The sequence below is a fragment of the Aquila chrysaetos genome, chromosome Z, assembly GCF_900496995.4.
Source record: "Aquila chrysaetos chrysaetos chromosome Z, bAquChr1.4, whole genome shotgun sequence".
Taxonomy (NCBI): Eukaryota; Metazoa; Chordata; class Aves; order Accipitriformes; family Accipitridae; genus Aquila; species Aquila chrysaetos.
Genome location: NC_044030.1, coordinates 29,770,424 through 29,785,675, shown reverse-complemented (window position 1 = coordinate 29,785,675; position 15,252 = coordinate 29,770,424). Strand labels below are relative to the sequence as shown.

General features: G+C 41.9%; 1 protein-coding gene across 5 annotated transcripts in view; it reads right to left on the bottom strand.

Annotated features, from left to right (window-relative positions):
* SHB (SH2 domain containing adaptor protein B) overlaps positions 1–15,252 on the bottom strand; it is a 96,302-nt gene that overhangs the window by 37,795 nt on the left and 43,255 nt on the right. For 4 of the 5 annotated variants that reach the window (XM_030004669.2, XM_030004667.2, XM_030004665.2 and 1 more), the window contains exons 4-5: positions 9,413–9,581; positions 4,873–4,992 (exon numbers count right to left, since the gene is read on the bottom strand). In XM_030004669.2, coding sequence (XP_029860529.1) covers positions 4,873–4,992; positions 9,413–9,581 — 289 coding nt within the window. Of the gene's footprint in view, positions 1–4,872; positions 4,993–7,166; positions 7,302–9,412; positions 9,582–15,252 lie in introns of all 5 variants that reach the window. The other variant, XR_003921988.2, reaches the window with a different exon arrangement.

The following is a 15,252-nucleotide window of genomic DNA, read 5'->3' as shown; positions in this document are numbered from 1 at the left end:
ATATCAAGAATAGAATCACAGAATGATAGAATAGTTTGGGTTGGAAGGCACCTTTAAAGCTCACTTAGTACAACACCCCCTGCAATAAGCAGGGACATCTTCAACTAGATTGGGTTGCTCAGAGCCCCATCCAACCTGACCTTGAATGTTTCCAGGGATGGGTTATCTACCACCTCTCTGGGCAACCTGTTCCAGTGTTTCACCACCCTCACCGTAAAAAATGTCTTCCTTCTATTGAGTCTGAATCTACCCTCTTTTAGTTTAAAACCATTACCCTGCGACCTATCACAGCAGGCCCTACTAAAAAGTCTGTCCCCATCTTTCTTATAAGCCCCCTTTAAGTAATGAAAGGCCACAATAAGGTCTCCCCAGACCCTTCTCCAGGCTGAACAACCCCAACTCTCTCAGCCTTTCCTCACAGGAGACGTGTTCCATCCCTCTGATCACTTTTGTGGTGCTCCTCTGGACCTGCTCCAACAGGTCCGTGTCTTTCTTGTACTGAGGACTCCAGAGCTGGATGCAATACTCCAGGTGAGGTTTCACCAGAGCGGAGTAGAGGGGTAGAATCGCCTTCCTCGACCTGCTGGCCACGCTTCTTCCTATGCAGCCCAGGATATGGTTGGACTTCACCTGACTGCCATGACTTTTCAAATATCAAGGACAGTGGCTTTGCAACTACATCAGTCAATTCCCTCAGGACTCTGGGATGCATCTCGTCAGGTGCCATAGACTTGTGTATGTTCAGGTTCCTCAGATGGTCACAAACCTGATCTTCTCTTACAGTGTGAGGGACTTTGCTCCCCCAGTCCTGCCTTGAGGTCCATCCACACAAGAGGTGTGGGAAGAGATTGCCAGTGAAGACCGAGGCAAAAAAGATGTTAAGTACCTCAGCCTTCTCCTTGTCTGTTGTTACCAGTTTGCCAGATGTGTTCATTGGGGTGTACACTTTCTTTAGCCTTCCTTTTCTGGCTGACATACCTATAGAAGCCCTTTGCGTCCCTTGCCAAGTTCAGCTCCAGCTACACCTTGGCCTTCCTGACCCCATCCCTACACAACCAGGCAGCGTCCCTATACTCTTCCCAGGATACCTGTCCTGCTTCCCCGTGCATTTCCTTCTTGCTTTTTAGTTTGACCAGCAGGTCTCCACTCATCCATGCCTGTCTCTTGCCTTCCTTTCCTGATTTCTTACAATTGGGGAGCAAGAACTCTCATGCTCTATGAAAAGCATCCTTAAAGATTTGCCAGCTCTGTTCTGCTCCCTTGTCCCTGAGGGCAGTTTACCAGGGGGTCCTATTGACTAACTCATTGAACAGATGGAAGGTTGCTTTCCTACAATTCAGGGTCCTGACTTTACTCTTCATCTGACCCATATCCCTCAGGACTGTGAACTCCACCAGTGCATGATCACTGCAGCCTGGGCTGCCTCCAATCTTGATATCTCTGATTAGCTCACTTGCGTTGGTGACCGTCAGGTCCAGTATCGCATCCCCTCTGGTAGGGCTGTCTACTACCTGCCGTAAGAAGTTAACCTCAACGCTCTCTGGGAGTCTCCTGGATTGCCTACAGCTCGCTGTGCTACTTTTCCAGAAGATGTTGGGGTGGTTGTAGTCACGCAGCAGAATGAGAACCTGCGTGCCTGATGCCTCCTGTAGCTGGAGTAAGAAGGCTTTGTCAATAGGCTCCCCTTAACTGGGTGGCCTGTAGTAACCACCATCCACAATGTTCCCTTTGTTTCCCCAGTTTCTAATTCTTACCCATAAGTTTTCAACCTGCTCATGGCTATTCTTCAGAGAAGGCTCTTCACAATCTATCCATTTCTTGATGTAGAGGGCAATCCCTTCACCCCTCTTTCCTCACCTGCCCCTTCTGAACAGCCTGTTCAGCTGCACTCCAGTCATGAGATTCGTCCCACTACGTTTCGGTAATGGCAACTAAGGTTGTAGCTTTCTAGAAGCACGGTGGCTTCCAACTCCTCCTGTCTGTTGCCCATGCTGCATGCATTGGTGTAGAGGCACTTCAGCCGGGCTGTCAGGCATGTCACCTTCTTAGAGGAACACACCTTAATTCCTTTGAGGTATGTCACCAGTGTTCCCCTGTTGGCTCTTATTACCTCATGAGCCTCTGGCTCATCTCTGTAAGACTTCAGGTGTGCTCCAGTGTACCCAGTATGTCTCAGAGCAATTGGCTGAGGGCCCTCGCTGGCATCCCATCCCTCTAACCTTGGCGTGTTGTCCCACAGCTTGTCATGGGCAAGTCTGATATTATCCCCTTCCCCCTTCAAGTCTCCTTTAAAGGTCTGCCAGTGAGCCCCACTAGCTTGTGAACTAAGAGCCACTTCCCCCTTTGAGAAAGGTGAATCCCATCCAACGCCAGGAGGCCTGGTGCTCTGTAGACAATCTCATTATCAAAAAACCTGAAATTGTGGCAGTGACACCAGGCACAGAGCCATATATTAATAGACTGGGTCCATCTGTTTCTTCCAGTGTCACTGCCCACAACTGGAAGGAGAGAGGAAAAAAACTACCTGTGCTCCAGATTCCTTGACCAACCATCCCAAGGCCCTGAAGTCTCTTTTGATTGCCCTTGGACTATGTGTTGTGACTTCATCGCCACCCACATGGAAGAGCAATAATAGGTAATAGTCCGAGGGCTGTACCAGGCTATGAAGTTTCCTACTGATGTCCTTAACCCAGGCCCCAGGGAGGCAGCAGACTTCCCTAAGAGGTGGGTCTGTCCAGCATATTGGACCCTCTGTTCCTCTCAGAATGGAGTCACCTACAACTATAACCCATCTTTTCTTCCTTGTGGAGGTGGTCATGATACAGGGGTTAGGCCTTTCTGACCTTGGCAACACCTCTGGTGTGGATGGACCATCATTCACATCATCCTTTAACTGACCTTCCACATCCAAAGCCTCATACCTGTTGTACAGAGGCACTTGGGAAGGCAAGGTAGGCAAGGAGGTGGCTTGTCTGCCACCCTGAGCATGGACTTCCCTCCATTCACTCCTTTCCTTCAAGCTACTGCCTTCTGCCTGGGAGGGGGAGGATACAGGATCCCCTTGATCTTGTTTTTTTTTCTGGTGGCTGTTCCTGTTTCTGTCTAAGGGAGGGCAGAGTATGGTTCCACCAGCCTTTCTCTTTCTCAAACTCCCTGATGCTCTTTAACCTTTCTACTTTGTCTTGTAGCTCTGCCACCAGGCTAGGCAGATCATCCACTTGGTCACACCTCACACAGCTGTTCCCACTACTGCCATCTATTACGAGAGAAAGGCTCTGGCACACGCTGTGTTCACATTTCAGCAAAAGATGAAGGCATCAGGAGGTCCTGCAAGTGAAACAGTAATGGGGAGGTAAGACTGCACAACAATGAAATGAATGAAGGGATGGATTACAGGCTGACCTCAAGGTAAGCATGTATAGATGCAAAATAACCTCATCACAGACCGATCAGATGCCTCTAGGCAAGGGAATCAGAACACAAAATAGTATCATGTGTTTGGCACTTTGAAGGGCTAGCTTCCACAGCTAAAAGTAGTCATAAACCAGGCTGATTGTGAGGAAATGCTTCAACCAAGGATCATGAGTAAAACCTGAGAACTGTCCAATAACTTAACTCTTCGAGCTTAAGGAACAAGATATCCACAATTACCAAAACTCTTCAAAATCTTACTTTGATTGGAAAACCATCTTCATTAAGGAAAGGATTAGAAAACAATAATGAATTATAAACTCAGTGTCCTAAACAGGGGGAGAAGGGGAAGAGAGCCTTATGGCAGTGAGTAAAAATCACATGTGAACAGCAGCATTAAACATAACTTTGTCAGTAGTTTGTAGATGGTAATGGTCAGCAAGATGGCAAGTAAATAGAAGTAGGTTTCTAGCAAAGGAAGCAGGTTTGCATGATAACTTAAGTGTGGTTAAATAACATGAACATTTATTCAGCTAGATACTTTGAGAGAAAACACTGATTGCATTTGCAGGATGTCAGGATAGCTCCTGGAAAAAAAGAAAATTGATTACCAGCTAATGGATAGGACATGAATTCTAACTGCAATACCATGGGCTTAAGAGGATTATGTGAGCTTTGGAGGAGCCATGGGAGAACGATCATCATCACAGGAAGCTGGTGTATGAATTAATAGACTGTATCAAGAGGCCAGAGTCAGCACTAGTTTTGACAAATGTATGGCAGAAGAGCAGTGAAAGAATCTTATGCTCCAGAAAACACAGACTGGAGAAGATCAGTCATTTAGCTACCTTATCATAGAGCAAGTTATGGGGAGACTTAAAATAAGTACCACCAGGAAATATGGTTTAGAAAACTTTGGAGTAACAACACGGAAAGGGACTACAACTGGCAAAAAGACATTAAGGGCTGGCATCCGGATGTCTGAAATTGCAAAATATAAATTTCATTGTCACCTTTTCCTCTTGAAGTTGTGCTCTGGTTTAATAACAAATATCACTACACTGATGCAAGAATTAAGTGAAATACTTAAAAACAAAAGTTGTATTCCAAGACTTACAAGAATTTAAGGGAAAATTTAAGCCTACATATATCTGAAGCATGTGCCATTAACGCTTCAATGTTTGAAAATATCTAGAGGACTACTATACCAGAGAATACACAGATCAAATAACAAAAGGGACAACAGGAGCTGAACTGCATTTCCAAAGCAGGTGTGTTCCAGTTCAAGGCAGACCTCTCTATTACAGGGACATCCCAACAATAATAGACTGATAGTCTCAAACTCTCTGGATGCCCTTCTGAGCCAAACCAGTTCAGCAACAGACTGGATCATTTTCTCTTCTTGCACCAGAGAAGTTATGGCTTATAAATGACATTTATGTTTTACTGACAAATACTTACTTCAGTGAAAGACAATAGTCATGCTTGCTTGTTTGACTATTTCTTACAAGGTAGCTACATTCTTTACATAAACGTAACAGGTTTTCTGCATCTGTCCGACTGATTGCTCCATGATACCATCTAGGAAAAAGAACAGAGATTAATATACACAGATACTCCAACTCATACTCCTTTCACTAATTTGTTTCTTTAAGGTATGAATAATGGTTAATATCACATGGATATCTTTAAGATCTAACATATTATGGATAAAAAGCACATTGCTTCCATTATCTGAACTTAACTTTACAACCTGTGGAGGCCTGTAGTTCCTGTCAGCTGAAGGAAAAAACTTAGATCAGAAGAGCATGCAACAGGATTGGTGTACATATTTATGTAAGAAATTCCCACTCAGAGCAACACATTATAATCTCTATCTTGCAAGCAGTAGATCCACAATATACACATTTACTCTATTTCATCCCTGTGATATAGCAGTATTTCAACTGACATACAAAAGAACAAAAAGAAAACAAACAAAAGTAAACAAAAAGAAAATCACATCTGAATAATACGAACAGTTAACTGTGGAAAAGATTTGCTAAAATAAGTCTTGGAAAAAGGACAAAAGTGATAAAGTTTGAAGATCTATAACAAAGGCATTTGTTCTAAGCACAGCTGTGACAATTTGGTGCGCTTTAAGTAAATCTCTGGTGGATTGCTGGTGGAGTGGGTGTGATCAATTCAGGGAAGAAAGGACATGGGGAGAGGAGAGGTGGGTCCCTTATACTAAACTGACCACTGCAAACAAAGAACCTCCCCAGCACATGCTGCTCTGTATCAGCAATTAAAATCTCTCAGTCCAGTAGTAAATGCTTTGACCCTTCCCTCAAGTTTCCCCGAGCGATGTAATGTGCCTGGCCCTGCACTGGGTCAATCGCATCTCTGAGGAAGATCTCTCTCTTCCTGCAATTACGAGATGCACTTTGAAGCACAATGTGACACTAACATGCCTGCCTAAGCAGGATAATGCATACATCAGAAGTGCTCTCTGTCTGTTATTACCAGCAGCTGTCACTGGCCTTGTGCAAAAAACATTTTCTTCCTTTTGTTCTCATTTTATTTCTCTGCTGAACTTACTGTAAGGGAGATGTTCCAGCTAAAAGGTAAGTGAATAAATACCAGACAGATCCCTTTGACAGAAGTCATGCTCTTAACTACCTTGTGCTCATGTCAGCTCCATCGTGAAATCTGACGAAGGTGTTAAACAAAAGTTGGTGCTCAAATTAAAAATTCATTGTGCCTGGTTACAACCAAAGTTGCATTGCAGAAAGGTAAAAAGAATGTTATACTATTGTATATTCAAGACAGGCTAGAAAGGGAGGCCCTGACAGCTCCATCACTTCACAAATAAAATTGACACACAGATGCAAATGTTTCCAGGCAGTGTTCTCCCTATCTCACATTAGATATTTACTGCTAAGGGATATTTCTGAACATGCGATTTAAAGACTAGCTTGTCTTCTGAGTGTAAGAGAAGAATATTAACACTAAGTGTAACTCAAAAAATGGATTTGGGAGAGTCTAAAAATTATTCCTATTAGCTAGAAATATTTTTTCATTCTTTTCTCCCCAAAGGGCCAAATAAAATCAAAATAAAATGTGACCTAGCCAAAACCAGGGAGATAGCCTGGACTCTGATATTCAGAGGGAAGTATTTCACATATTCTTCAGATCTGGTGTTCCCCAGTTGACAGGGAGGTTCATGGAAAAAGAATGCAGGGCTGGTTCCAGGAAGCAAAAACTGCTTTTAAAACAGTTGGAAGAAAAACAGTGAAGTATGAAGACAACTGCTGATGGGAGAACATCTCATTCAGAAGTGATGCCTCGAAGTTGTTTTGGCTACAGCCGCGAGTAAACAGCAGTACCCAAAAGTGTAATTGCTTGTGAATCATATGCCCATTTAAATGGGACACTCAGATTGCTCCTATTCCAGCTAGCTAGCAAGATAAGCATAGTGCCATAATCAGCTTAAAGTTCCTGAATAATTTGCTGTTTCAACTGTATTGGGTCTGTTTGCTGTGGGTGTGTCTATTTTTTAAATGTCAACATACAGGTATTTGTGCAGAAAGGTCAGATTCAAATGTCAGTGATGTGGCCACAAAACAGTGAAATGACAAGTTGTGAAAGATACCAAAGCAAAAGCATGGGACATAAAAACCTGAAGACATGCATGTCTTCTGAGATATCCTGGAAAACATAAGCACACAATCCAAACCTGCAAGCAAAATTCAAACATAATCACACATTTTGACCTTTATCGAGATCTCCTCCCAGGATTGAAAGCATCCTGATTGTGGTTTATAGAATGTTCTTCCTGAAGTCCCTTACTTTCTCAATGGTCAGGTTTCAGCCACTAAGTGGCCACAGCTCCACTGAAGACAGGACAGCTGCATCAATTATACAGTAAGTATAATCAGTTATTACAGCTCATATAATGCACAACACTACTCTGTTTCTGAATTGGTCAGAGCAAAACAGGAAGTCACCAGATCTTGTATACAAGGGTGGGAGGGATTCACTTTCAGTAAGACAATGGAAACAGCAGAACATACTTTCTTCTTTTCACTATTACTGAGTAAATGGAACAAATTCATTTAATTCCTCTGAGTCTATGAGTTCACTAAATTCATAGTTAGAGACTCCTTAATCACAAGCAACTAAAAGTATTTTCTTGATATATTATCACACCTTGGTATGTCTGCCTGTTTGGGAAACTTCCTAACCTACCTATCCACTTGTCAGCTTGCATGCTTCCTTTCCTCTAGATCTTGTACTCCTTTCTACAGAAACAGACTCCATTTTTGTAGAGAAAGATGGAATGTTTTGGCATGTGCTGTGGAGAGGTCTCATGCTACTAAAACGTGAGCAGTTTGAATGATTATGGATATTCTAAGGTACAATAAGTCTAAACTCTTCCATTTGCTGACACATTATTGTTAACTGTGCATTCATTTCAGGTTTGATCCTGCATAATGAAGAAACAAAAAGAATCTCGTGATTAACACTTGAATAACTAAAGGAAGCAAAACTAGCTCTGCAGTTTTCAGTTGTTATTATCAGTTGCAGTTATATATAACTGCAGTTACACTAAAAGAGTATATTTATGAGTTAAGTTAATTAACAGATGCTCAACTCCCTGCAGTATTTTAAATATAGTTTTTGGGGGTATAGTGAACAACCGCCCAGTGGGGGGGTTGGGAACTACCCAAATCTGAAGACCAAATTTTACAGTCAAATTTGTAGCCTTTTAGGCATTTACCTAACAGTATCAGTGAGTGATTTCACAACAGTGGTTGCTACTTCCTCTGTTGGAGATAAGTATATAATCTGTCAATGAGCAGATGGTTCAAAGACTAAGGTTGATTAGATGGACTATAACACCATGCAAATGATATTATTCTCTGTTTCAAGCTTAAGTTTCCAAATATTGCACATAAAAATAGAATATCAAAGGAAAAGGAATTTCAGGAACTACCTTCTCTCAGACAGAATTGACAGAGGGGATTCTCTCCTACTGAGGATGCGAAGCGCAAAAGGATTGCTACTCCTTTCAATACCGCTTCCATTCAGGAACAAAGTATTCTCACAAAGAGCACACTCACATCCATGCTAAATTATGCCCTCCCTCTCCTGTGAAAATAAATTCTGCATCCAACTTAGAATGACATTGTCTGGAGTGGGACTGTTTTCAGGGATTCAAGACACAGCTTCCTCACTTTACTGTGTGAATCCATTGGCTTCTCAGTGCTCACAAATATCAGTGTTACCTGTGTAAACTGCTCCACAAGAAGATTTTTCTTTCTTTGTGTAATGGGGGATTCTGGCCCCTTCTATGGGGCTGCACCTTTGGTATGATACAGGAAACAGTGGGTCATTCCATCACACAAGCCAGTCCTTCCAAATGATTCAAGGAAGGGTAATGAGGCAGGACAGAGGCCACCCCTGTGGATACCAGACATTCACTCCAGGGAATTACCCCAGAACTTTAGTTTGGAGCTGACAAAACTGCCTCTAAATACCACCCTCAAATTTGACACCACCAGATTAGAAATAACAGTCTCTTGTGAAAGCTTTGTAAGTGGTCTTATCAGTCTCTTCCTGGAGCAGTATTACAGCCAGATGCATGGCACGTCTGAGGTACTGGAAACATGCTATGCAGCCACAAAGATATGGAATTTGTGCAGCTTTAAAGCACAATTTGTATATATATGATATAGACCTGTTTTCTCTAGTGCAATGTAATCAACATGGTTGAAAGTGGAATAACTGCACATACTCAGCAGATAAAACTCACTGTTCCTGAGATGAATTTCCTTTTTAACACTGTTTTGACCCACACAAAAGTTACTTACACTTTGCAGGATTAATAAGAAAAGTTTTTTGTGAGCACTAACAGGGGATGCTGAGGAGTGGGAGCTGGACAGCAGGATCTGGGACACTTGCTGCTCCTGTAAGTGGGGAGGCAAAGAGCTAGAGAGCAATTACTCTGCTTACTTACATCTGTTTTTCCAGTTGAATAGTTGGATCTATTCTCTCTCCCAGGATCTCACAAAATTCTGGACTGCCATGTTTGATGGGTTTAAAGCCTCCTCCAGGTGCTCTTAACCGCCTGCACTGGTCATTTGAGGGAGAAGATGCTTGCCGTTTCTCACTTCCATTAAATTGGGCTGCAAGATACACAATGATTACCTCTCCAGGCAAGGTTAACAACGACCAAAATAGTTGTAGGACTTAGAGAGGTTTCACACTTCCCAGGGAGAATAAACATGCACCCACTAGCATTAAGATGTAGTGGTTTATCTACAAAGTTGTATGTGTCATGTAAAGGTGTTTCTAACTATGCAAAATAGCCCTGAAACTCTCTTGCTTTTCCAGTAACGAAATCCACACTCTTCTAAACCTTGTTACAATAACTAGCGCTTAACATTTGATACTTTCTTCCCCAAGAGATGATACTGTTAAACAAATAACAGTAACAAAGATAGGCTTTCAGCCACCTGCCATAATTACAATAACAAACAACTGAGAGCATCAAGAACCCAGCTTGCCTCAGTTTATGTGGAATCATCCTAACAGTGATCTGCGTGCAAATCCAGACAGCAAACACCCATCTAGCCATGTCAGAAATACCGGCAAGCAGCACTGAATTAAAAGCATATCCACTTATACAATGCTGGCACAAAGCTTTTGAAACATTAGAATACAAGTGATGAAAATGGAAAATGGCATTTGTTATTTTCTCTCACATACTATATTATACCAAGAAAAGCAAGATGACTTATTTTGTAAAGCTGTAATTTCTTAGACCACTGCAATATCTGTAGCAAAGCACTGATATTCCGTAGCAGCATCCTCATTCTACACTTACTACACTTGCAGTTACAGATTGTACATATCTGTAATTTCAAAAAAATTAAAGGACAGAATATTGACAGAAACAGTGAAAGGAGCTACCCACACCACATTCCTGACTCTCACTGCCTTCTGTGGTTTGCTTCTTCATCAAAAATTAACACTCCCAGATGCAGACGGCTTATTGTTTTAAGGTCACCTAGTGGGGACCAGGCAGAAAAATTCACTGTATCAGCAGGCATCACAATGTGCACAAACATACACAGCGCAGTCACCTCCTCTGTGAGTTTCAACAGCAATATCAGAGAAAACGTTACAAGGACAATTAAAGTGGCTTCTTACAACAGCATGTTATAGATCTCATGCATTTAGAACTCAACTTATTCTAACACACAGCCAGTTAGGCATGTGGCTGGTAGTCCTTACTGTTTTAAAGCAATGCTATACAACAGGAAGACAGCTGTAATGTTCAAAAAAATAGTGCATACAGAATAGAGATGTGTTGTTTTGGAGTATTTTTTTCTGTTATTTTAATATGCTTTCCTCATGGGGCTTAGGACACTCCCAAATTCCCCCTTTACTCTGAGGAATTAGGCACAAATTATCACAAAAATTGGGCAAATGTATTCAATCATATTCCGAAGTATGCATGGCAGAAATATGCTGGTTATTTCTTAAAATGGAAACTCAGATTTAACCTCATTACTGGATAATGAAAGCTGATTAGCATAACAAGGAGAAACATTGCGTGTGTATACTTGCCAGTGACATATATGAACAGCACTATTATTTCAACTGTAAGAAAAACACCTGGATGTAATTTGGGAACTCTTTGAAAACTGGTGAACTTAATGTCAGCTTCTGACCAAGCAACATCTTGCAAACACCAATAAAGTCAGTTCACAAAACAAACATGAATCTCAGTTCTGATTGTAAACAGCAGTATCTTTACAACATGATGGTTAGAAGTAGGATCTGTTCTCCAAACAGCACCAAGTTAAATTTCAGATGTTTTTGAATGTTTTCTCTGTCTGAAAACCTCAGTCATGTCTCTGCACTCCTGCCCTATTTTTTTTTTTTTTTTTTTTTTTGTGAATTAAATTGGTAGGCAGAAGCAGTCTGAAAGGGATATCCAGGCAGATTAAGCTGAAAAGAGTGATACCCCATCAGGCACCAACCCACACAATGTTGTTATCAGGACTGAGTTTCAGTTGCTATAAATCCCCTCTTAACCAAAGCTGTAGTATATACACTGAAGGTTCAGAAGCTCAATTCCATGCAGCTGGGAGCGTCAAGTTTTTTATTGCTATGGTACTTCTGTTTACAGAGCCATTAAAATTATGGAACTGATGTCATACCTGACCCTTCCTCACTCTCCATGTGGCCTCTCTTCCAATGCCCTGTAGTTGGTGCCATACCCCTCTGATGGTGGCACGCCAGAACTCCCCTGCTTCAAGTCCCCCGGGGTCCTAGGCACCAGCTGTCTGTGCAACAGCAGCTGTAGCCAGCAGAGGTGACTAAGTTTGGCATCTACAGATCCTCCTTCAAGGAGTCCATGATCAGTGCTGAAAACTACTACCAGATGGCCCTCTTCAAAACAGAGGGCCACTTATTTTGTAAAGCAATACTGAGATGGGCTCTACAGACTTCACATGCATTTCCTTCACCCAAAGGTTTGCTATGCCCACATGACAGCCTGGAAAGGCCTGATTTTTCACACACTCAAATAGGAGCCAGTGTCAGCCTGACATTCATGAATGGGCTCTCTGATGTTGCTATCTCCTTTTCTAGCCAGACTTATGTACCAGAAAGCTACTTTGTTCCTGTTACTTTGCCATCCTCAGCTCTTCTGGGCAAATCAGTTTGCCCAGCTCAGCAGAAGGTCTAACAAATCCTGCCCACTTCCCATAAAAGCCATGAAAAACTCATTTCAGCTTCAGCTGTACAGCCTCCAATGAAATAAAACCAAATTTGTTTCTCAAAGAACTCGAGCTGCAACCAGTCAAAATGCTGCACTCCAGCTCTGCTATACAGAGACACATCTTTCAGCACTGCAGTTAACAGCAGAAGTCCCCAGGGAAGGCTAAACATAGCTTGCTCCACAACGTCAGTACGACACCAGCCCCAGCCCCAGTCCTGTACTTAGGAGCCACAGTGCAGACACGCTCCCCTCAACCTGAGCAGAATTCACAGCTTGTGCACACTTTCAGTCTGGCATATCTCAAACTCCAGGTTGGATATAAACAGGTTTTATCCATGCTTCAGCAATAAATCTTGAAATCATGGCAGAAGAACAAATGTTTTCCTTAAAAGACTTGCATAAGTAACTTCTTGGTAATTCTAGTGTTGTGTCCTGGTTTTGGCTGGCATAAAGTTAATTTTCTTCCTAGTACCTGGTATAGTGCTGTGTTTTGGATTCAGGTTGACAATAATGTTGATAACACACTGATGTTTTAGTTGTTGCTAAGCAGTGTTTATACTAAGTCAAGGACTTTTCAGCTTCTCATGCTGCCTTGCCAGCAGAGGCTGGGGGCACAGAGGAACCTGGGAGGGGACACATCAAGGACAGCTGACCCAAAGGGGTATTCCATACTATATGATGTCACGCCCAGTATGTAAACTGGGGGGAATTGGCCAGGGGACACCACGGCTCAGGGATTGGCTAGGCATCGATCAGTGGGTGGTGAGCAATTGTATTGTGCATCACTTGTTTTGTATATTCTGTTATTGTTGTTGTTATTATTTTCCCTTCCTTTTCTGTCCTATTAAACTGTCTTTATCTCGACCCATGAGTTTTACCTTTTTTCCTGATTCTCTCCCCCATGCCATTTGCGGGGAGGGGGTGGGTGGCTTAGTGGTGGTGTGGGGAAGAGTGAGCAAGCACCTGTATGGTGCTTAATCGCCAGCTGGGGTTACACCATGACATATTGCTTGCCATTTTCGTTTGTTTTCTAGGCCTATCACCTGTCAAACCAAAACATTCGCTGCATAAATCTCTTTGTGTCTGTACTTCATATCACAAAAGTCTGTTGCTCCCTTCAGATGAACTTCTCAAATAGGGAAGTTTCAGCAGAGGGTCCCTTCAGGTTCACAGCCTCCACAACTCCAAGTAGTTGGGAGATGGTAGTTGTGGGCCTCTAAAGTGCAACTCGCCCACTGCTAGAATTTCTAATACCACTTTGACCAACATTGTGCTCTTCAGAGAAATCCACTTCAGCTAAGAACTGAAAAAAACCCCACCTGGTCTAGCTACATTAGCTAGCTACATTACAGAACTACAGTACACAATTAGTCAGAAAAGCACTTCACACATCTCCGCAGAGTGTCAATACTTCTCCACTGCAAACTTTCCATGGTTGCAAACTTAGAAGTTGGACCTTTTCTTTCCTTAATTTAAACACTTATAATTCCTAGGAGTTAGATTAAGGATAGAGACACCAGGTGAGACAGGAGCTTGAATCTATGCTTGCAGCCAATCCTTATGCATTCCTTTGTAACAAATAATCAGGTACCCAAGACATACTAAAGTTATAATGAATGACAGATGCAATCAAAGAAATCTAATTCATCTCAAAAATGTTTACTCTCTTAGCATTTTACGACACCACTCTGCGTGCTGAACCCATAAGAAATTCTACCATATCATAACTCTTTTTAGTTAAACAACTTCTTAAGTCTGTTACTTTTGTAAAGCAATATTTTAATTTAGTGTGCTTTCATAAGTGTTAACTACATAATGCTTAGAAGAATATTTACACATAGGCCAATCATAAAATCTCATATTGGATGGATTGTGCCTTATTAATTTAGTTACATGTAGACAAGCTAAAAACTACAGATGAAGAAAAAAAATCAACAAAAAAAAGATCAACACTCAAAAACAGTTTCAGAATTTACCTAATAAAGACCAAAAAAGTGGGCATGAAGATGATTACAGAGCTCAAAGACTTAACAAACACCAAATGAGTTGTGCACAAAAAAGTATGCAGTAGTATGCAGTATAAACTAATAAATTTGTTCTCTGGATTCAGTGAATTAAAAATCAGCCACTACATATAATATGCACCATACATGAAGAATAAAGTCTAAGATTTCCATATGCACACATATGACTCTTAAGACAATAACTTTTAAAACTAATAATCCCATTTCTGTGGCTGCTGTAGTACTAATTGAGAAATCTGTAAAGCGTGATCTCACTGCAGACAGACGTGTACTGGTACCACAGCTTGTATCTCAGTGTTGCTAAATGGTGAAGTTTCTGGTTTAGTTATTTTGCATACTTTGAAAGAAAAATTACTTCTGAGTAGCGTACAATCACCATCCTTGTGTGGGAAGCTCACAGTAACTCTGATACTACTCTTAGCCTTTGGAAAATTATCAAAACTAGCATGTAAGGAAAAACTCAACTCACAGAATCCCTCTGCTATGCTAAACCACAGAAACAAACTGCAGAGAGATAAAGAGCTCTAAATAATTCCACCTTTGAAGACTTAAGTGTCACCTGCTCAAGCATTTGTTCCTCCCTGCTCTTTCATGCAGTCCAAGGGCTTTACTTACTCTCTGTCACCTTCAAACAAAATATTCTGTGCTCAAAAGGAACTCTAACCCCAAACTGTCCAAGAACACAGGCACGAATGGCTGAATGTGCCTTGAGCCAAGCAAACACTGGACAGGTTGGCAAAAAATTACTGGAAGCCTTTCAGCTAATACAGTCAGCAAGAATTAACTGTTCAGCTTCCTTGCAGAAGGTCTTCAACAGCAATCTGTAGTCACTGTAGCCCAGACCTTCCCATGGCATCTGGCCTAGCCCAGAGGGCTAGAAGGATGGGCATGAATGAGAAAGCACATCATCTCTCTTCCTCATGGGTAGAAATGCACACACAGCTAATAGGTGAGGGTCTTGAGTGATAGGGAGCAGATGTCTGAAGGTGGAAGGAGAAGAATCCCAAGGAGATCTAAGAAGGTAACAGAGTGGGACCAGGT